This window comes from Macrotis lagotis, chromosome 1 (genome assembly GCF_037893015.1).
Source record: "Macrotis lagotis isolate mMagLag1 chromosome 1, bilby.v1.9.chrom.fasta, whole genome shotgun sequence".
NCBI classification, from domain to species: Eukaryota; Metazoa; Chordata; class Mammalia; order Peramelemorphia; family Peramelidae; genus Macrotis; species Macrotis lagotis.
Genome location: NC_133658.1, coordinates 803,409,645 through 803,433,980, shown reverse-complemented (window position 1 = coordinate 803,433,980; position 24,336 = coordinate 803,409,645). Strand labels below are relative to the sequence as shown.

Genomic DNA, 24,336 nt, shown 5'->3' with positions numbered 1-24,336 from the left:
CCTGTCCGAGGTCACAGAGCTAGTAAGTGATAAGTATCGGAGACTGGATTTGAACTCTCGTCCTCCTGACTCCAAAGCCAGTGCTCAATCCACTGCACCACCTAGCTGCCCAGCGACTCAGCACAATTTTTAAGGACTCATGATGAAATGAACTAATCACTTCTAGAGAAAGAAATGCCAGACTCAGAGGAAATCGAAGCCCCCCCCATCTCTTTCTCCTCCTCTCTCAATCTCTCTTTCCTCTTTCTCTGACTCTTCTTTCTCTTTTCTTCTCACTCTCCCAGTCACTATCTTCTCTGTCTCTCTGTCTCTGTCTCTGTCTCTCTCTCTCTCATGGGCATGGATTTTATTTTCTTGTATTCTCAAGGAGTAAAGGAGGAGGAAGTGGGAGGGATAGAATTTGAAACTGAGAATAACATAAAACTGAATATTTAAGATTACATGAAAGTTTATAAAATAATAACTCTACAAATAATATATTCTTGTTCCTATAATGCTTACAAAGTATATAAACATGAGTTATTAAAATATAATGGTCCATAAAAGTATTACAATGAGCTTTAAAAGCAGATGTGAGAGAAACAGTCTCTAGATGGGCCTTCAGGGAAAGCTCCAGGGAGGAAATAGTATTTGGGTTGGGCTTTTCAGGGCTATGGAAAGATAAAATTCTAGTGGGGGGAGAATGAGGAAAGATAGTTTGAGGAGGTAAACTTAGGGGCAAGGTGTGCAATTCTGGAATGGGGAATAGCATAGGAAAATAATCAAATGTGGGAAAAAGTGTTAAGAAAAAGAGAAAAAATATGTGAAATGCATCTATCCATCCAGCTCCCAGTGCAGGGTGGTGTTAGCAGTTCCACTTTACTAAAGAGGTAGTGTGACATAAATATATAGGATTTAGAATCAGGACCCTACATCCACATCTCACTTCAGACTTAGCAGCAGTGTGATTCTGTGTAACTCACTTTATTTCTTTCTGAGCCTCAGTTTCTTCATTGTAAAGGGACGTGGTTTTAATAACATTCAATTCAAAGGGCTGTTTGAGAAGCAAATGAAATAATACATGAAAAGTACTTTGCAAACTCTATATAAATGTGAACTAAAATTTTTGGTCATGAGACTATGGATAAATCACTTTCCCTCCCAGCATCTCAATTTCCTCACCTATAAAATGCATATGGATTTGTATACAGCAATTTGGTCTGGGCAGTTTGGTAAGAGGCAAGGATCTACTAGTCAATCAATGAAATACTGAGTGCCCACTAAGCTATGCTCAGTTCTGCAAATTGTTTTTTTTTTTAATAATTAAATTGTTGTGACACTCACTAAATCTGCATTGGTCCTTTTCAAACTGACAAAAGGAACTTCATTCTTCTTGCCTATCAGCACATCCTTCCAGAGTTTCCCATATTTGAAAAGAATAGAATTATATGCCTGCAGCAAATAGCACTGAGATCTCCCATAGAGATTCCAATGAAAAATAAATGGGAAGAGCATATTCGATTTCACTCTGTGAACCTTAGGTCTGGGCAGGAATTTGCAATCTGCAGTTGAAATGCATAGTTTCACATCTGAGATCTAATCTGATCTTCCTAAGAACTCTATGAGGTACATATAGTGCAAGTATTATCACAATGGAGGCTCAGAGATGAGGGATTTTCTCAGTCACAAAGCTAATAACTGTTAGAAGCAGCACTGAAAACTGGAGCCTCAGATTTCAAGATAGGTCTTCCTGCTTTCCCAGTCTTCCATGAAGCTCAGGTGAGATGATAAAGGGAGGAAGCATGGCCTATCCAAAAGAGCTGAGTATTACTAAAAGCATTGAATCTATGTCTTGGTTCCTTCAGTTCTTTTCTCAGTGACAAGCAGTTATGCTTTCCAACCTTCAATTTCTTTATTTGTAAAATAATGACAATAATATCTGTTCTCAAGTCTGTTATAAGGAAAACACATATAAATGTAAAGTACTACAGAAATATGAATTATTATTGCTATTATTTGGAGAAGCATCAAAAGGTGGTGGAAAGAACCCTGGACTCAGAATTATTAGTCAGGACCTCAAATCCAGGTAGCTCTCCTAAGTACAAATGATGTGACCCATAGGCAAACCATCTGATCTTTGAGTCTCGGTTTTCTCATATGTAAAATAGAAATAACACACTTCTGATACCTCACCAGGTTGTTGCAAAGTTAAGTGTTCTAGGAATGTGAACTGTCATTATTTTTAATCATCTTTATAAACATGGGGGGGTGGTTTAGCAGAGTCACTATTATATTTACAGCAAGAGAGTTCACAAAGTCTTCTTAATCAGGAGCCTGCTGGTAAATGTTTACCAGCTCTCCCAGGATACACTTCTTAAGTTATCTGTATCTTTAACATTTTATCCATCACTTTCTTAAATCTAGACAATCAACAAAACATTGGATCATTGCCTCTTGGGGCAGTTTACAACATGATAATCAGCACTGTGACCCTGGGCCCATTCCCCTCCCCAGTCTTCTTCCTCTATGCTGCTCATCTCCCTCCTCACATCTTCGTTACATAAAGAGTGACTTGCCCATACAGTTTTATAGATCACAGGTGGTAAGTGGCAGAGTTGAGATTCAAACTCAGTGGCTGAGACTCCAGGAGCATCAGGATTTTCACTGAGCCATACTGCCTCTTCACCCTTCACTCCACACTCTTTTATGACAACATATTTATTAGAAAGAGTAGAAGATAGAATTCTAGGTCTTTTTCTGCCACTTTCTCGTAAACATTTTGTAACTCAGTTTCCTCTTCTGTAAAATGAGATTGGACTGTATTAGGATTTCTTAACTTTTCTTTAGGATTCTCTAATTCTCTGGAGAAGTCTAGGAATCCTTTCTCAAAATTATGATTTTTAAATTCAAATAGGTGAAGGAAACAAGTTGTATACTGAAATACAATTATTAAAATATTAAATAAATTCTTAAATTCCAGGCTAAAAACTCCTGGATAACATAATAATTATTCATACTTCTAAGTGCTCTATAATTTTCAAAAATTTTCTAAGGGAGGAGTTGCAAACAACTAAAATCAAAATGTTTATGTTTTACCCTCCCACCCAGTAAAATGGCAAAGATGACAAAAGAAGAGAATAGTTAATATTCAAGGATATATAGTAAAAAAGACAAGCATATTTATATGCTGGTGGAGATAAGAATTAGTCCAACCTTTATAGAAAGCAATTCTCTAGGCTGAGAGATAGATAGTCATAGACAGTCATAAGGTTGATAGAACAGAGAATATCATCAGCGTTTTATAAATGAGGATGTTAAAGTCATCAAATGACTTGCCCCTTACCATAATTAATAAGTGAATTAGAACTTAAACCCACAATTCCAAGTCCAGTGTGCTTTCTGTTATACACTGCTACTTCTCATATAGTGGTTAGAATGCTTTTGCTGCTGTCATTGTTCTTTCTCAAAGAAGACCATGACATTAGGGAGGGGATGCCATGACATACAAGTGAATTAGATTTAAGTAAAGTGGTGGTGGTGGCGGGGGGCTGTGCAAAGTCACCAGCCTCATTTTCTCCTCTGAAAGCATCTGGATATAATGATATGAATCACTATAAACTGGAGATGGCCCTGGATGCAGTTGACTGGGGCAACACTCATTTAATGATTAAGGCAGGTGAGAAAGAAATGAAGCAAGGAATGAATAGAATGCTAAAATAAATATAATGTGAATGGATGTGAATTTAGGAAGAAATTGGGTTCAAATTCCATCTCTGACACTAGCTTTGTGACCAGGGGCAAGGCACCTATTCACTGAGTCACAGTGGTTTACTCATGTGTAAAATGGGAATAAAATATTCAAATCATTTATTTTCACTCTTCTGCATCACTCATATTCAAATCAGATGCTAAGAATTATTGATTGTATCTCTACAACTCCTTTCATCCATCTTCTTTCTATCTCCTCACATGGCCACCACCACTCTAATTCAGATTTTCTTACTTGGACCACTGTACTTATTTCTTAATTTTCCCTTCTGCTTTAAGTTTCTTATCTCTCTAATCAATTCCACACATAGCAGCCAAGGTGGTATTCCTAATGCACACATCTGATCATGTCACTCTATATCTCAAGAAGCTCCAGGGATTCACAAGTTCCTTTGAGATCCAATATAGTCTGTCATGTTTTGAATTTAAACTTTATCTTTCTCCAGGTTACTCATCACTCCCCTTTATGCAATCTACCTTCCAGTTAAGCTGAGACATGTGGTGTTCCATTTCCCATCTCTAGACCTTTTTACAGGCTGGTCCTCTTTGCTGATATCTCAGAAACTAATTTTCTTTAAAACTTCAAAGCTCAGTTCAGATGCCATCCCTCCCATGAGCTCTTCCTGACCTCCCTCTGCTCACTGAGCTCCTGCCCTTGAGGGTATTTGGTATTTACTTTTCTTCTTTTGGGGGTGGGGGTGGGGGACAATGGGGCTAAGTGACTTGCCTCAGATCACATAGCTAGTAAATATCAAGTGTTTATGGCTGAATTTGAACTCAGATCCTTCTGACTCCCAGGGCCTCCTGGCTCCACTTTATCACCTAGCTGCCCCCCCTGCCCAGATATACTTTTAATTTACTTATAAGTACATATGTTATTTCCCCTAAAATCCAGGACAGTATGTATTTTTGTCTATAGTTCCCAGGCCCAGGATGATGCCTAGAATATAGTATGTGGACTGATATGATCAAACACTCCAGTCTACCCTTGCTTTCCTATCCCTCACAAATTGCTATGAGCATCATATAACCCAATATAAATAAAGCTATGCGAATGTCTATAAGAGTCAGCCTTAGTGTAGTGAAAAGTGGTTCAAGCCCGTTCTCTGACATACTGGCTAGGTGATGCATAGAATTGCAGAAATTTATAATTAGAAACAAATTCTATATCTTTTATGCTGTTGAATATTGTTAATGCTCTCTCTGCTCTTGAGATGTAACTAACTTCTATTGTAACATTGTTAGATGTAAAATTTGTACCCCCTCCTCATTCCTCCTTCACCCAGCTTCCAGGTTAACTTGGAGGTCACTCACCTTGGGACAGGAAGGGCCAAGCACCAGCCTACTACAGAAAACAAAAACAGGGACAATATTGCTCTCTTCTTGACTCAGCCTTCTACCCTGCCAGATAGCTTTCTCTCTTTCCTTCCTAGGCCATGTGCTCCCAGGTTAGACTCTGGTGGTTCACCATGGGCCCCCATTCTACGTGGCCTGGGCTGGTTATCTCTGTCTCTGTCTCTCTGTCTGTCTCTATCTCTGTCTCACTCAAACACCTCCTAGCTGATCCACTCTTTGGCCCAAATCAGCTCTGCTCCACTATTCTTTCTCTCTGTCTCTCCTTATCTTTCTCTCTGTCTGTCTCTATCTCCCAAGCAATCTCATCTGAACTTTTACTATTCACCTTGTCCTAAAGTGCTTGTTGACTCTCCTAGGAGAAGTTTTAACCTGTTTACTTTACAATATTTTACAATAAAATCCTAAGCAGTTTTGAAATCCCACTAGATCTCTTATCTTCATTTGCAACAACAGGATGACACTGGTCAAATCACCTAACAATTCTAAAAACTGTAAAGGCCAGTACTCATAGGAAGAGGGAGTTTCTCCATCTTAAACATGCATCTGATTTCTAATCGCTGAGAATTCCTTCCTATTATGTTCATCACAGTTCATTCACACTTGGTCATTCTATGTGATTCTTATTTGTGCTTTCCAAAAAAAAAAAAAAGTCTGTAACAGGAGAGTTCTAAAAGAGCTAGTTCTCCACCCCTTTGCCCAGCATTCCAGAGCTCCAGAGTCTTGTGGCTTCCCACCTTTCATTTCTCTTTCTTGCCAGATGACTGGCTCATCTTCTCATCTTGTCACACCATCCCTAAATTAAGCAGTTAGCACCTAATCCTTCTTCTTCCACATCCTCACTGATTGTATACTGCAAATTGTTCACAACAATTAAGGGATTTTTCACTGCCTTTTCTGTATGAGACTCTTTAAGTCATTTGGAGATGTTCTATCTCTTGCTGCCACTGAGCAACATGTTACTATTATACCGAGGAAAAAGAGGGGCATTTTTATCCAATTTCTCTGAAACAATCAGTCCAGTTCAGTATCCATCTATATTGCTTATCCTAGATATACACACTATTGAACAACTACTATAAAGTATATTGAGATCTGGGCAGTAGACATTTTTATCCAGTTGGTCTTTCTTGTGTGTATGAATGGGTCAACTTCCTTTGAATGATTACAGATTTTTTCCCTAGAAGACTGCAATATCCTGGATCTTCATGCAATCAGAACACTGTCACCTACAAACAAATAATTCATCCTTAATCTGAACACTACACTAGATATCTTTGATCACAGCAACAAATAAACTTTGGCAAACAATATCTTCTTCTTTTGCATCTTGCTTGATGCTTATTATCTAAGGGTCACTGGTCATTTTTATATTTTCCTAGGAGTCCTATGATTTTTTAAGCTTGGATCGGATGTACCCCTCCTGTAAAGCAGTATTCTGTTCTAGTCAAAGTTTTTTCCTAGTCGATAATAAGTGCAATGGTATCTTATGTTCGCCACATCTTTCAATTAATTGTAATATGATAAAGATGTAGTTTATTGTTATATATGTTTCAGAAAGTCTCCTTTTGCAGAAAAGGAGAGCAAAAAGAAAAACCCCAGTGCATAGTCTAATACTCTCATCAAGAATGCCAAACAGAGTGAGATAGCTGCCAAAGATTCATGAATAGATGACTTTCATAAAGATTTTTGGATAGGTGGGAGATTAGGCGTCTAGGTCAGTGGGTACTTGGTCACGTTTTGGGGGTAAATTAATAAGGCCCAAGTTTTTTTCTATTCCTTTAAGATACTCTATTTCTTGGTTCCCCCAATGACCTCATATTGCATCACCTCCAGTAAGGATTTCCTCTATATTTAATGTGATTCAGTCTGGATACTTTTCTTGTCTTTGTTCTCCTTGGTACTATTTCCATCCTTTAAAAGCTCCTCAGGGATTATGTTAGGGTCCAAATATAATAATTACATTGCTTTTGATGGAAAAAATAACTCATTAAATTGGTTTTGGCCAGTCTTTTTACATTTTTCTTCTGCTTGTAGTACTCCTTTCATTTTCATCCTTGAATGCCCATAGGACAACTTTGCTTAATTGGATATTTTACCAAGGTTTCTTTAAACTGGCTTTGCCCTCTGTTTCTTTCTGTTTTATGAGACAATATTGCTCATAATTGTCCATCATCCTCCTTCATAAAATTAACAAGGATGAGGTTATATCCTAACTCAATACTGCCTTGAGCAACTATCTCACTTATTCTGTCAGGTATGTCAAATGTTTGTTAACTAAAATGCATTCTGGGATTGTTCTTCTTGCTGTGCCAATTAACTTATACTGGTTAAACTTCTGGATGAAATTATTAGTACATGTCAATGTCATTTCTGTGGCTCACTTAACATTTTTGATTTTCAATTATCCGCTTACATAATTCAGGATTAAGTCTTTTTAACTATATGCCATATTTGTTTTCACTATTAATTCTCCCTTCTGGTCTTTATACAAATTCTGAACTTAGCTCTGCTGATTTGGTCTAATAGTATACAGACTCACAGATAACTGCCAAAGAAACAACTTAAGTCTTTTCCTATTCCTTAAAATACAATGTGTTTCATCCTCTGTGGCATTATTAAGTGCTTTTTATGTATATTGCCTACCCATTGCTTTTCTAAATATGAAAGGCTGAAGTTTCTGGGTAATCTTCAAGTGTCTGACCTCTCTCTTTTTTTTTCCCCCCTCTTAACAATATTTTCCCATTTTTTCTTCCTATTCTCACATTTTCTCTGACATCACCAAATATCAGAAAGTATGTTGATTTGATCTGGAAGATCCTATTACATTGTTTATGAAATTTCTCTATTATTTCTTTCTTAGCAATTGATGTGGATGCAGAAGCAGCTGACTTTTCTGGTTGCCTTCTTTACAAATATTTATTATTAATACTGCAGCATATAGTGAGGTTGGAAAAGGATAAAACCTAGTCTACAACTTCCTTCTTTGCTTCTCCAGTGAGAACATATGAGTAAAACTAAATGGATCTAACTGTAACTTTCTTCTTTCTTCTGGTTTCATTTATAGTAGGAATGTCAAGCTAGATATGATTTAGGTTCTCCAAAAATTAATCAATTTGTTGGTCACTGGACCACATTTAGAGGATCAAAAGTCAAGTAAAAATTTCTTGATGGTCTAAAAATAATGTGATTCTTAAACATCTTTTGTTCCCATTCCTGCCTCTTTATTGCTGCCACTGCAGAAGCAGAAAGGGGCACTACAAAGGACTGGAGGCTATTTGACATTTTTTCTTTGTTTCTTGGGTTTAGCTATGACTTAAAAAAAAATAGAATTCAACACTAGGTAGATTATTCTTGGTCAAGTACCTCTCTATTTACATAACTTGATTCTTGGAAAAGAGATCTGATCTGTCTTTGGGGCTCAAAGTTTTCTGGCATAATAGAAATGGTCAGAGTTTGTACTCCTTTTGAACCTTCAAGAATCCAGGGTTATCTCCACACTAAGATAAGACATTGGAGTAAGATTTGGTAGGGGAGGAATTCTCTTCACCAATGAAATCACAAGACTTATTTCTATCCTGATGATGACTGTGGTGGTAGCACTATCATCATCATCATCATCATCATCATCATCATCATCATCATCATCATCATCGATCACCAGATAATTTCTAAATTCTCCTCTAGTTCTGTGATTTTATATCTGTGGAATACTCAAATAAAACAAATTTGCTAGGACTAGAAATTGTCTTGCACTATACAAGAGATAATGGAGTCATTTGTTAAAAGTCTAAGTATCAAAACTTATACAACCTGATAGCCAACAACAATTTCATATATAACCTAGCTTCTGTAAGCTTGCTTTTCTGGAACTGAAAAATCAAATCACAGATGTGCAATGGCAAATGCAATATAAAAATAAATGAGAACATTCACTAAAGTCAGCTGCACATAGATCATGGAAACATCACAATGAATTCATAGTTAAATCTGCTGCTAACATATGCAGAAGGCAAGCAGCAGCACAGAGACAAGTGATCCAACCAAATAATCAAGGGATTGTGATGCATATTAATAAATTGTCAGATAAGAGGCACAAGCTGTAAAAAAAAAAGCTTAAAAGTGACCCACAGAGTTTCAGATCACAAAGTGTTCATCAGAATATTAAGAAAGCAGTAACTGAGGTAGCGATATGAGTTTAACAAACTGAGCCTACAAACTAGCAACTTACCTCACTCTAGTCACCTTTCTATTATTTTGTCTCTGTTGATAACTTTACCTCTCTTCTTGCCACCTGTTTCCATTTGTATGATATCATGTAAAAAATATTAAACATAGAGTCAGGAGACCTCTCTTCAAATTCCATCTTTTAGAGTTACGTAATCAGAGACCTTAGAAATCAACCTCTTCATGTTATAGATAAAGAAAGTGAGACCCAGAGGAAAGGGGAGTCATTTGCTCCATAGGAATTCAGAAAAGTCCATGGACTAGAACCAAAGTCAACTTCCCAATTCAATGTTTTTTTTTTACTACATTATAATGATGCCATCCCTTCTAACCAGGTTTGCCAATTCATTTCCCCCTACTTTGATCTCTAAAAGAATTAAAAAAGGTATAATGACTTTCAGGTTTGTTATTGCTTAGCAGCAGGCATTATTTCATGACCTCTTTGGCCTCCCACCTCCACCCCCCTCCAACATCTCTGTACTTTCTGATTGCTAACTGGAATTCTCTTAATACCTGATTAAATAACTGGATAAAGGCTTAAAATTTACCATCCAGTAAAAATAATACATTAAATAAACTCCTTCATTTCAAGTATAATCACTAAATTAGCATGGATGAATAAACTAGCGTTTTTTTTCCCTTCTGTTACTGCTTTTGAAGGGGTTAGAGGTTTCAAGGGTGAAAGGGGAGAAGTACATGATGTAAGATCAGATAATGTCAAATAACTTTTATTTCCTTTTTGTCAAGTTTACTAAACTGCTAGAACAGGGAAATGTTATAAAAGTTTAACCAAAATTTTAATGAGGTATTTGGTAAATCTTATGTTATTCTAGTGGAAAATATGGCAAGATGATACCTAGATGATAATACTTTTTTAAAGAAAGATTTTATTTATTTTGAATTTTATAATTTTCCCCCTAATCTTCCTTCCCTCCCTCCCCACCATGATAGTACTTTTAGTAGGACTTGGAAATAGAACAATAAGCAGTTAATGTTTCAATATCAACTTGGAATGAGTTCTCCAGTGGCTTGTCCCAGGAATGTGAGCTTGGTTTTCTGCTATTAAATTTTTATTAATAAACTGGATAAAAATAGAGATAACATGATTAAAATTTGCAGATGATAACAATAAATGGGACACAAATACAAAAATAAAGAAATCTCTACTCTCAAGGAACTTATATTCAATCAAGGGAAGATATATGCATCCATACTGTATCCATAATAAATTTTTAAAATTACAACATATAAAACAAGGTAGTTAGGAAAGGAGGACATTTAACAACTGAGATCAGGAAAAGCTTTCTGAAGGATGCTGTTTGAGTTTTATCTTGAAGAAAGTGAGAGATTCTATGAGGTCCAAGTGAAAAAGGGTTTACACTATCTTCTAGGCAGTGGGGGGACATTTCATGTAAAAGCTCAGAGAACAGAGGTGGAATATCAGTAGTGAAAAACAGAGAAGGTCAATTTGACAGTATTCTAGAAGTACCTCTATCCCACTGGACAACAGAATACAGAAAGATTCCATCAGATTAGACCACTCAGACAAATCTTAATACAATGAAATTTAATAGGGATGAATGTAAAGTCTTACACTTGAATTCAAAAAATTGATTTTACAAATACATAATGGAGAGGCATAGTTAGATGGCAGTCTATAAAAAGATATAGAGATTTGAGTGGATTGAAACAATAATGTGATATGGTAACCAAAAAAGCCTAATGTGACCTTAGGTGGAACTGAAAGGCACAACTTCCAGGCATAAGAAGGTGTTAGTTGCACAGTAGTCTGTTCTTATCAAAGAACATTCACTGCACTGTGTTCAATTCGGAGCATTATATTACCATTTTTTTTAACTTCTTACTATATAAGGATCTGCTGAAGGAACTAGGGAAGCTTCGTTTGAAGAAGAAAAGGTTTAGGGGGCACAAGACAATTGTCGTCAAGTATCAGATGCCTTGTCATGTGAAAGAAGGATTAGGCTCACATGACTACAGGATTGATTGTTTGGGTTGCACAGGATCTCAGAGAAAGCCCAGTTCAAATTTTACATAGGAGCAAACTAGCTTATTCTTCCTGGCCCCAGAAACTAAAATTAGGAGCAATGTTAAGTTATGAAAAAGGTAAATCTTTATATAAGGTGAAAATTCCAAACAATTAGAGCTATTCAAATATGAACTAGGAGATGATGGAATGGAGATATTCAAGTACTAATTCTCAATTCAAATCCCAGTCCTGTCACTTACTCCCTGAGTAATTAACATTAACCTCTCCAGGTTTGAGGTGTCTTACCTACAAGATAAGAATTTATCAACCATCTTTGGACTGATTCCAAAAACGATTATTCCCTTTTGAGATTTAAACCTGTATTTTATGATTCTATGGTTTAAAAGGTTGGCAAACTAAGATGAAAACAAATTCTCACTAACATGTGATCTACTGAACCAGATCCAAAGCGTGAAATGTGATGTCTGAAGCCGTAATAAGTGTCTGAAGTCTCTTAATAAAATTACTAATATTTCTTTCCAGGACAGAAAAGAAGAAATGAACTCTTCCAACATTGACTTCTATTTTCTAAGTCCCTTCCAGTTATATTAGTCTATATAATCTTATGGAGAAGAAATAGCTGCTTAGTATTTCAAAGCTAGGGCCACAATCGTTAAAGTTCATAAATTATAGGGTTCTTATTATAAAAGGAAACAAAAAGGAAGGCAAAGGGATTTTTTTTCTCATAGAGATCTATTTGTTTTATACTGACAAAGAGGCGGGCATCCCTTCCTGACATTTTGGTTTGTTTGTCTAGAACAGGAGCAGTTTCATTCAAACCAAGTTAGGGGGTATTTAAGAAGAGAAAATAGGGAAAACTGTTCGTGCTTTTTAATAGTTGCAGGAAAAGTCACCCATGAAGATTTCATGCATGCTTGCACATGGCAGAGAACCAAGTGGTCAAACACCTTTATACCTATTGATGAAATTTAATTCATTAAGCTCCTCTGAGAAGTTATTGCCTGTAATATTGCATAGGGAAAGAAATTAAACTTCAGTTAACCTGTAGAGTGTTACCCTACAGATTTTTCTAAGTCTACAAAAGGGTTCATGATAATTATCCTATTCAATAACAAAGCCAAAGTTCTATTAAATAAAAATAGGATAGTTTCTTCTAATACATTTACTACTACTATGAGGCACTTCAGTTCAAGGGTTTTAAAATACAAAAAGAGTATAAAACACTATTAAAGCTGGTAAAATCTTATCTCTGAGGGAATCAGGAAAGGTTTAATGGAGAACATGGGGTTGGACCTGCATCTTGAAGGACAGAGAGGATATCAACAGGCATATATAGGATATGCTGACTAAGCATGAAAGGACAATCTCATTTATCTATGACCTCTACCATAGTAAAGAGAAATAAAGAAGGAGCATTAAAGGTTCTAATTCCCTAGAATAATGGAAACTCCTGTGTATTTCTTATGCAATCTGAGTTTTTGTGGGCCTCATTAAAGGCCTCATTTTCTTGTACTACTGTATATTAAAATGAATGCATGCATCTTATCCCTCTACTAGATGATGAGCTCCATGAGGGGAAGGGGTAGTTTATTTAAGCATTTATATTCCCCCAGACTAGGCACACTATTGTCTACATATGTTTCTTGAATGAATGAAAGCAAAGCAGTATTGTAGAGTGTAAAAAAGCATTTTGTTTTGTAATTAGGGAATCTAGAGTGAATTGTCTGCTGTCTTCCAAATAGGTCCCATGGGTTCCTGCCTTGATGTTTTTGCTCATATTTCCTATTCCTAGAATGGCTTCCTCCATATCCTAACCATGCCTGTTGATATCCTCTTTGTCCTTCAAGATGCAGAACTAAGTCCATGTTCTCCATTAAGCTTTTCCTGATTCCCTCAGAGAAGAGACTTATCTGCTTTAATAATGTTTTATACTCTTCTTATAGTTTAACTTGTATTTAATTTGTGTTGTAATTTTATTTGTATTGTATTATAATTATGTTAAGTCACTTTTTTTTAGACAGTGAGCTCCTTATGAAAAAGGGCCAAGTCTGACTTAATCTAAACTTTGTTTCTACTTGGAGTTTCATGAACTTTGATGAACTAAATTGTGGTTTCTTATGGTTGCATCACTGATTTACTCACAATCACCTCATTAAAAAAACTCCATATAATGAAGCACTTTTGGAGATCCAAGAAAGGACATCTGGAACTAAAGACAGGTTCAAATCTCAGTTCTGCTAATTACTTCCAGCATAATAAGTCAAGTCACTTCCTGCTCTGGGCCTCTCTCTTCTCCAGTGTGAAATGAGGGAAATTAGGATAGATGCTCTCTTAGGTCCCTTCTAGCTCTAGGTTCTATAATACTGTAATTTAAAATATGAGACAAAGAGTGCTAGAATTGTGTGGTATTCTGATCATCTCCTTAAAAGAATCTCCTTATTTTTTATAAGAAAAACTCAGACCCATAAAAGGCAAATAACTTTCAAAATAAGGCATTAGATCAGGAAGACGGGAACAGAGGTATTCTGATTTTTAGTGTAATACTTTCCCCAGTATATCATTTAATATTTCTGAAACTGAGTGAAAAATACATTTCCTCCTCTGCACTTGGAGTCTGCTTTCATATTTAGTGAAAAAGGAAACATAAAAATATTTCCAAAATCTAATTCACAGTCAACATATCATATTTAATTACACTTACTATTATTACTTTTAAAAAAATCTTTACTACAAGCCTGTGGAGATGATCAAACCTTGGACCACACAAAGTCAAATATCCTGTCAGTCTGTAATTAAAGTTTTACCTCAGACTCATCTAAAGTGATTAACAAAGGGGCATGGGGCAGCTAGGTGGCACAGTAGATAGAGCACTGGTCCTGGAGTCAGGGGGACCTGAGTTCAAATCCAACCTCAGACACATAATAATTGCCTTGGGCAAGCCACTTAACCCCACCGCTTTAAATTAATTAATTAATTAAGAAAGGGGCAGAGTTCAGAGCAATTGTTTTACTCCTACAGATAATGGAGGTTTCAAGGGTAGTTGAAATGGACCCAGTCAGCCAGTGAGGCTCTCACCCTCTGGTGACACTTTCCAGTAACAAATGAAACAAGTCCCCTAGAACAGAAGAATCTCCTAAATAAAAAACCTTTTTTTTCCTCTCCTCCTAGCCGATTCCAAAATGAAATATGGAAGACAACAAATTTTCAGAGGTCCAGCATGAAGTTAAAACTTCTATTAATAAGGAGTATTATTATCATATGGTTTCTTTTTAAAGGAGTCTCTATTACTGAGCTCACTGGACACTAGAATAAAACAAAGTCATTAGAAATTATAAACTGAACTGAATTCAAGTCAGCTAAAGAGCTGAGAAGAGATTCAAGTTGCAAAGAGACTTCATTTGAATGCTTGCTAATTCATTTATAAAACACATTTAGAACACACCATGAAATACCCAAACTCTAATATTAAAATGTTGTTATATTCATAAATTCAACCATACACATTTTTTTTTAGTTTTTGCAAGACAAATGGAGTTAAGTGGCTTGCCCAAGGCCACACAGCTAGGTAATTACTAAGTGTCTGATGTCGGATTTGAACTTAGGTACTCCTGACTCCAGGGCCAATGCACTATTCACTGCACCACCTAGCGGCCCCTGAATAGGTAGTTGTAAAGGACAGTTCCTTTTTAAAATGGAATTATGCTAGATAAAAAAAAGTCCTCTATAAAATAAAAATAGGTTAAATTCATATTATATATAAAATTAATTTTTAAAAGATATAAGCTACAGTATTTAAAGGAAAACTATACAACTGCAATTTAAATTTGGGGACACTATTGTGAAAGAGAGCTAAAACGAAGGAAGAACAACAAATTCAGAGAAAACCTCAATACAGCAAGTTATTTTAAAATAAGCACTTGAGCAGATAGACACCTTGAGCAGAATATTAGAGAGTCTATGGTATAGTGGAAAAAACATACTTTTGAACTTGGAAGACTTCAAATGCTACACCTTATATACTACTACTATCTTCCTGATGACCTTGGTTTAAGTCAAATTTCTCCTTCCTGGCTTTCAATGTCTTCAGCTGGGCAATTAAGGGATAGACTAGGTGGCATCTGAGGCAACTAGAGGGTACAGTGGCTATAGGTCAGGGAGACTCATCTCCCTGAGTTCAGATCTGGCCTCAGACACTTAACTAGCTTAACCCTGTTTGCTTCAGTTCTTCTCCTATAAAATGAGCTGAAGAATGAAATCACGAATCATTTTGAAAAATCCTCACTTTGAAAACCCCAAATGGCATCACAAATGGAAATAGGACTGAACCAATTTAACAATTAACAAAATGGATTTTATTAACATTCTCTGTTCTTTGAATTATATGCTTGATTCTAAGGTCCCTTCTAGTTCTAATATTCTATATTCTTTGTTAGACCAGTCTATTTTTCCTTATTCCAGTGAAAACCTTAAGTGTCTGAGGCCAGATCTGAACTCAGGAAGATGAGTCTCCCTGACCTCTAGCCACTGCACTCCCTAGCGCCTCTTAGAAAGGAATCTGATACACTCCATTTCTGACCTGGGCAGGGAGGCAGTCTAGTCTTCACCATCACCCCTCCAGAGGATTGACCATATTGGTGTGGTGAGTCAGCCCACTACATCTCAGAACCTACTAGATTCAACCTCCTATCAGCATTGCATCACTGTACCTGGTGACCAAATAGGAAAACACAGATTGTATTTTCTCCTCCTAGTCCTGGTTCTACTATTCAGAGCCTTAATTCATTTTTCAATTACTCAGAAGAACTCTAAAGAATATTCCAAGGAGCAGTCAGTCAGTCAAAAAACTTTTATCAAGTGTCTACTGTATGCCAGTAGTGTGCTAAGTGTTGGGGATACAAATAAGGAAAAGGAAAACAGTCCCTTTCCTCAATGGCAGAAGGCAGGCTGGGGAACTGAGGAAGAAGGAGCCTTCATAGATGGGCTAGTGGAGCACAATAGGTAGGAAATAAAGGAGTGCTGCCTGGGAGCCCTCCAAGCAGGGACAGCAGGTACCTGTTGCATACTAGACACTATGAGGCAGTCAGGAATAAGTGGAAGTCCTAGTTCCTATTCAAGTCCTTAAGGTTCTGTCTCTTCATGAAGAAATGACTAAAGTTTTAGAGCAACATGCCAAAAAGAGAAAATTCAGTGCATACAAAGAGCTATGGAGATATAAACTAAAGGAATAAGAATTACAGAAGCTCTAACTTTAGAAAGTTTTCTTGAAAGTACATTTCATGTCACATTTTGGAAACAGGGCAAGTTGGTGGAAATAAAAGCATATTATTGTAGGTAGAGGGAATTACTAGGAATTCAGTAAACCTAATAAATTAAATTGGTGAAAGGATGGAGTAATGATTGCTTCCATTAATGAATGTGTAATGAACATCACATTATACATGACATGCTTATGACAATATTATCTATTCAGGGATGCATAGATCTTAGTACCTCAAAATCTCACAAGTAATCTAGTCTAGCAGTGGCTTATTGAGCACATATATATTTATATGTTGACTGGATAGGAATAGATTGAATTCACTTTTTTATTATTGGCTTTCATTTCCTAAATTTTCACGTCCATTTTTACTGCTCCAAGTTGCTACAATGGCTAAATAAGAAACACAGAAACCTGACATAGCATCAGGCTCTTTGAACTTCAGAGTACTTGTAAAACCTTCCAGTTCAATGAAGACCTATTACTGAACTCCAGAATTCTTGTTGCAGAGGTCAGTAAGACACAGTAGAATGGAATGAACCAGAAGTTGGGCAGAGGTGGCTTGAGTCCCTCATTGGCTTTCTGAACTAGGTCAAGTCACTTCTCTTCAGCAGGTCTACCAGCAATGACCATGTTGAGTGTCTGCACAAAGCTAAGGGATGAAGTGGTCATGTAAGGAGCAGCCAGGAGGCCAGTGGAGCTGGGTCCTAGAGTTCAGGAAGGCAAGTCAAGTAAAAGAAGACTGGAAAGGTTAGGACAAGACCAGGGAATGAAGAGCTTTAAGTGACAAACTGAAATTTGTTTTCCTCCTCCATAAAATGTTAGAATTGATCATCCATTGTGTAATCACTTTCAACTCCAAGCTCCTAGGTTCCTTAAGGAGAATTTCCTCTCATTCTATCACTTGGGTCACTACATTTAACAAAGTATTCTTTCTTTTAAACTAGTAAAAGTTTATGCTTGTAAAATGGTAAGGCAGTCATAATAAATCTGCTGACTCTGCTAAAGAGATTAGGTAAACTTCTTTTAACATGCAGGAGTCGTGAGTGGTTCATTGGTAACTTTAAAGGTGAACAGAGGAGGGCTATACAGAACTGTATTTGTTACTGGAATTGGGGGCCAAATACACACACACACACACACACACACACACACACACACACACACGTCTCAAAGAAAGAATGTCTTCTAGAGTAGAGTACCTGTGGCCTCTGAGGTCATGATAGGATAAATAAGTACTTTATGTGGAAAAGGAAAGCATATTGGGTTAAGTACTTAATGAAATTTCTTTCTTCCACTTAGATTAGAAGCAATCACATATAAGAGATTAAAATTTAAGTGAAAAAGTTAATGGCCAAACCATCTAAAATTAACAAAGATAGGCATGATCCAGCTGGTGACTTCAATATCACTTCAGTACCACCAGTGTCAGAGAATTCACTACTCTCCATGGCAGCCCATTTTACCATGGAATAGATGGAAACTGTCATGAAATGTTATTCTAATATAATCTAACCTACCTCCCAGAAAAATTTCCTCTTCCCCATACTCCATTTGCTTCTGTTTTTGCCCTCTGGGGCCCACATAACTGATTCATTTATTTCTGTGTTGCCAAGAAAAAAGAAAAAAACATCCTTTGTAGTTAAGATTTGGCATTTTGATAGGGATAGGATTAATTTTAATCATTAAATATTTTGATTTAATATTTCATTACACTTTGCAGAGTCCCAAATGTAGAAAAAGTTTTGTTACAGCTGACTCTATAAGCAGTTTAGAGACTTTTTTAAAAATTCGCTTCTTTTAAAATACATATTTCCACATAACCTGGACTCACTGTACAGTCTGACAAGTACAAGAGTTTAGATTTATTGTAAAGAAGTCATGCTGTTGTTGTTTAGTTGTTTTTCAGTCATGCCTGACTCTTTTAAGACTCTTTATGGGGTTTTCTTGGAAAAGATACTTGAATGATTTGATATTTCCTTCTCTAGTTCATTTTACAGAAGAGGAAAACTGAGACAAATAGAATTAAGTGACTTGTCCAAAGTCACTCAATTAATAAGTGTCTGAGGTCACATTTGAACTCAGGAAGATGAATGTATCTGACTCCAGGCCACCTCTAATTACTGTCACTTAGCTACCCCAATGGAAGCTTTAAATAAATTAAAAAATACACTTTCCAAAATACTCGATATTATTTTCAACAAAGCAAGTTAATACGCCCCTAATAATTTTAAAGTCAAAGATAATCTTTATGTTTCTCCTTTCTCTTAAAGGAAATCTGGGAATTCATCTCCTAAGCTGCTCTCCAACTATATCTACCTTCTCAAAGTCAGAACTACCTAAAGATATGCAGCTTATTCTGGAAGAAAGCTGTGAAGAAGGGCTAATGAGGCAGGAAACACTGATGGGGCCTGAAGAACAGACTGTGCTGAGCTATTCAGCTTTGCACTTGAGTTACAAGGCCTTCATTTTGGCCCAGTTTTAACAATTGTGTTGCACAAAATACTCTTGGTAAGTCATCTTAATTTCTGTTGGAGAAACAATTGTTACCAATCTCAAAAAAGTCCAAATGTTCCATATGTTCATGAAAACAAACAGATTTCTGTCTGCTAAGATAGATTTAGAGAAGACAATGACAAATAACAAAAATGCAGACAGAAGACTAATTCCAGGAGCCAAGATGGTGGAGTAAGCAGGATGTCACTATAAATCTTCCATATTCAACTCCAAACAATTATAAAATGGAGCCCCCCCAAAATTTTGAAACAGCAAACCAGAAAAAAAGATGGGATGAAATATAATATTTTTAGCCCAAAAAACTTGGAAGAACCTTAAGAAAGGTCTGTCTCACTTTGGTAAAAGGAGGGGAGTACAAAGTTAAAAGATAGGAAGCATCCCAGCAAGCCAGCAGCTAGTCGCACGCACCTCAGCCAAATAGCAAGAGACCCTGAGCCCTGGTGTGGTAAAAAAAGGCAAACACCAACATCAACAGACTCCAGCTCCAAGAACTGCCATGTGCTTCAGTGCAGTCCCAGGGAAACATAGAAACACCCCCATGGCCTCCACACAGGCCAGACACCACCACCAGGGCCAGACTCCTACAGCCTCCAGCAATGCCACCCCACCACCACACCCCCATTTTAAAAATGCAGAAAGGAAAAAATCATGCTGAATAATGCAGCACCAGAAAAGTACATGAACAGGGAGGGATAAACTGAAGTGACAAAGAAGTTAATCACCAAATGTTAGAGCTTTTTAGAGTCTTGGAGAACAGTTAGTCAAATCCTTTCATTTGATGCCAGGGAGGTTAAATGATTCTCATGCTCAACACCACACTATGAAACAGTATTAGGACTGGGAGGAGATTGTACAGGAGGAATGGCATAGGTGAAATGGGGCTGAATTTGGAGTCAGAGGACTCAAGACTAAATCTCATCCTGTGTAAACCCATGTACTGCTTTTGTGAACTTGGCTGGATCAACTAACTTAATATGGGCTTGAGTTTTCTCTATAAAATAAGGGAGTTAGACTAGACAATTTTTAATGTTTCACAAAGCCTCCATGGTTCAATGAACCTGTGAACATGGATATGCTCCCAGGGCTGGCAATGGACAAAAGTTTTAATTTTCAAAATACAGAAGGTGAATGACAATAAACTTGATTTAGGTTCCTGGAAAAAGACAATTATGTAAAATGGGCTATCCCATTTGGGAGGAAAGAAAACTGGACAAGGAGAGTCAAAAGAAATGTATTCTAGTACTGGCTTTGTTGCTAATTTGTTATGTGATTTTAGGCAAATTGTTTCTCTCCTTGGGGTCGCAACAACTTCATCTTAGATATTGGAAATTCCAGTTATGTGGTGTTTGAGGTTCCATACAGTTCAAACATTCAATCCTATGAGATAATACTATAAAGTACTCTGGAAAACCAGAAGAAATCTATGTGAGTTATTATTCTCTACAGTCCTCTGTTCTAACTTCTTTTAGCTCATACATTATAGCTGTTGTGAGGAAAGCTCTCTATAAACTGAAAAGCTTTATATAAATATGAATCACTATGTTCTGAGGTCCCTTTACAACTCTAACGTTCCATATTTTATGTTCTAACATGCTCCATACTAAGGTCTCTTACAGTTCTGGTATCTGTCCTAACATTCTAAAGGTTTATAACTCTTAGTTTTTCTAAAGACACTCACACATACTTTTTCATAGGACTACCAACCAGAAATATTTGGGAGGAAGAAGAAAATGCAAGAAAATGCCATGACAAAACTTACTTTAAAAAAGAATTTCATGTGATAAGACTATTTCAAACAGAAAAATATTTTAATCAACCATACATCATTTTAACCTCACTGTTTTATTTCCCTCTTATATCATGAAAATGGTAGAAGACACACAATTAAACTTCTCTTGGTTTATCACACAAAGAAACTCTTTAGAAATGCTTTCTGCCAATCCATAATCCCTCTAATTCTTCATTTTTGTTTGAGCTTTGGTTCCCAGAATCCTTTACTCCTAAGCCTGGCATGCTTCGCCACTCTGCAACCTTTCCCCTACTTTGCTGTTGCTGAGAGTTTCAAAATCACTCTTGATTTCTTAGCCACAAGGCATGGTTTTCCATTGCTCAGGCCATTGGGTGTAAATCCTTCAGAAAAGAGAGTGCAGAGTCACTGCTCCCTGCACAGAGCAGCCCTTAATTCATTCTGCTGTGGGACATCCTGACCTTTAGGTACCTAACCACTTGTTTCTTGAATAGACAGCTTGAGTTAGCCAAAGTGCTAATACACTCGTAGGCTTCATTATTAGAAGTCTAGTGTACAAAAGGAAGGAGATCCCACGACCCTCTGGCCTGCTTTTCATAAAAATAACTTAAGATAATCATGATTGCCAATTCTATGATCTCATCCAGAATACTCAGCCCAGTTCTGGGCTCTACATTTTAGGAAAGACATCGGAGAACAGGATGGCAGGGCAGATTTCAATTCAACTTTATAATTTTTAGAATTGTATAAAGTGAAATGGACAGAGTAAGCTGTCATTGGAATGTTTTAAAATGAAGGCTGGATAGTTGCTCATCAAAGCTATCAGGGTGGGAATATTGATCTGGCCAGCTGTTAAGGTTAAATAATCTCAGAGCTCTTCCAACTGAGAGATCCTAGGATTCCTTGATTGACCCAGAAAGCCTAAAGTTCTTTCTTTGACCTGAAGGCAACAATAAAGGAACTTCAGCCTTGTTAAAGTCAGAATTTAAGGTTAAGCAACTGCTCTCCCTCTCTCCTTTTCACTTTCCAGTTTTAACATTCTCAGTTACTTCCTTCCTTCCTATGTGACCCTGTACTTCACTTTGGGATTCCTTTTCCTCATCTGTAAAAATGAGGGGGTCAGGAAACAGGTGTGGACTGGAGGAGAGCCAGACACTCATGTAAGGGACTATTACTGTGCTGCAGGATAAGAAGAATAGTCAGAAGCTTGACAAGACTTGTACGACCTGCTGTAAAGTAAAGCACTCTGGACTAGGGAAATAATGTACACAATGACTAATGAAAGCTCCGAAAAATTCAAATTGAATACTGTCCAATTATAATGACCTAAAGAAGACATGGGAAAATAAATTTCCCTCCTTTTTAGGTGTAATTAACCTAGCTGGTGTGCTGTTAAAAGGAAAGGCTTCCTAGGTAGGGAGAGAGGAGGAAGATGTTCAGCAATGAAAATGAAAGTGAACTCTAAATGCTTTAAATGAAGGGTTTGGACTAGATGATTACCTTTACTAGATTACCTAGCCCTGATGCTCCCTAGAAAGTTCAGCACATTCCTGATCATTTTATGGTTTCTTTGGTCATTTACAGTTTAAAGAGTAAGTTCATACTTTTATTCATTTAATCCCTCTGTAATTCTATGAAGGAGACAAGAATAAGAATTATTACACTAGCTTTACAGAGGAGGAAAATGAGGCTCAGAAAATTTATATGCCCTTTGACCAAAGTCACATAGTAAATATAGAAGGTTAAGTATTCTGAACCCAGCATTCTAATACACCATGCTGCTTTCACAGATGAAGGGACAGCGTGGGAAAGGTATAAACAGAAGTTAGAGGGATACTGAACAAAGTCAGTTCAATAAATATTCATTAAGTACTTAATATTTATAATACACCATTCTAGTTACTGGGGATATAATGGCAAAAATGAAAAAAATCCCTGCCTTCAAAGAATATGTATACAGACAACTACAAAGTGGCATATGGAGAGAGCTGTAAAAATTTGTGAGATGAAAAATGGTTTCATAGATGAGGTGGCACCTGAAATGAGCTTTGAAGGAGACTAGGGATTCCAAGGCAGGACTGGAGAGGCAATGCACACTAGGAAAGGCAAACAAGCAGACATCTTCCTTTTCTTTTAATTTATGAACATTATTGAAGATCAAGACAAGGCATTCTAAAGCAACTTGTAAGTGATGAGGGTTTCAAAAGAAAAGAGAATATTAGAAAGTCAATCTCTTCACAGGCTGGAAACAATAGTATTAAAGTGATGTGTACTGTGACTAAACTGTACTTTTCTTCACAAGCATGGAAACTGTGCTGGGATAAAAGGACCTGACCCTGAGCACTAGGTACATCTGGGTCTCAGATTTCTGAATCTATATAATGAGAAGATTGAACTAGATGATATCTGGAGTAAAACAAAACCAAAACAAACCATGCGCTTCTAAAAATAAGACTAGGCAAAAAGTATTTAAATTCCCATTTTTGGAGAGACAGAGAGACAGGGCTAAAACTCAAATTATTCAGGGGAGTAAGAATTAGCAAAGATTAGATTCAAGTAAATCATGATTAAAGGCAGTTGCTCAGTACTAGCAATCACTGATCTCTAATTGGACTCTTACTTCCTTTAACCTTTGCAACCTGCTATTTTTTAAAAATTATTTATTTAAGGCAATGGGGGTTAAGCAACTTTCCCAAGATCACAGATTAAGGTAATTAATAAGCGTCTGAGGTCAAATTTGAACTCAGGTCCTCCTGACTTCAGGGCCAGTGCTCTATCCACTGTGCCACCTAGCTGCCTCTGCAACCTGCTCTTGCACACCCCCAACTTCTAAAGCTGTCTTTCATATCTTTCTCAGCTATGCAGAGAGCTCCCAGGGGTCTTTTTCTCTAGAGATGACCAAACTAGTACAATCAGCAAGAGGAAGCAAAGTGTGTTCTCAGCCAAGTAGATTTCATAAGAAATGAAGCTACTTCTTAGCTAGTACAGTCAACTTCCCAGGCCAAGTGCTCACTGGCCTTCACAATATTCTATCTCTGCAGTCCTGTGCTAGCACAGAAAAGGCTTTGTACCAGTTTGGAATTTGAATACTCTCCTCCAAGAGTCATGAACTTTTGCTGCTTCAGATTGTCTCTCCTCTGTCCCAAGAAGGCTGTCTTCCCCAAAAGATCTTTGAATAACTGAAATGCCTGTCTTTCTCACTGATAAAAATATTAAACCACACAAGTTAAAGAAAGATTCATGGGGCACTCCATTAGAGACATTCTGCCAAACCAACACTGATCAATTAATAAAGACACTTAGTAGTTGTATATCTACCAAAGTGCACTTTTTGTTTTAAATCATATCTCCAAATGTTTTCAACAAGAATAGTATGAGGGGGGCAGCTAGGTGGTACAGTGAATAGAGTATCATAGTCAGGAGGATCTGATTTCAAATCTGACCTTAGACAATAATTACCTAGCCTGTGTGAGCTTGGGC

The 24,336-nt window shown here is 36.9% G+C and overlaps 1 protein-coding gene across 2 annotated transcripts in view; it reads right to left on the bottom strand.

The window, feature by feature from the left end:
• The window catches only part of ACER3 (alkaline ceramidase 3), a 183,007-nt gene that overhangs the window by 110,910 nt on the left and 47,761 nt on the right, over positions 1-24,336 (bottom strand). The window contains exon 2 of one of the 2 annotated variants that reach the window (XM_074216936.1): positions 18,113-18,195. The exons of the other annotated variant lie outside the window; for it this stretch is intronic. Coding sequence (XP_074073037.1) covers positions 18,113-18,146 — 34 coding nt within the window. The 5' untranslated portion in view covers positions 18,147-18,195. The remainder of the gene's footprint in view (positions 1-18,112; positions 18,196-24,336) is intronic. 2 annotated transcript variants of the gene reach the window in all.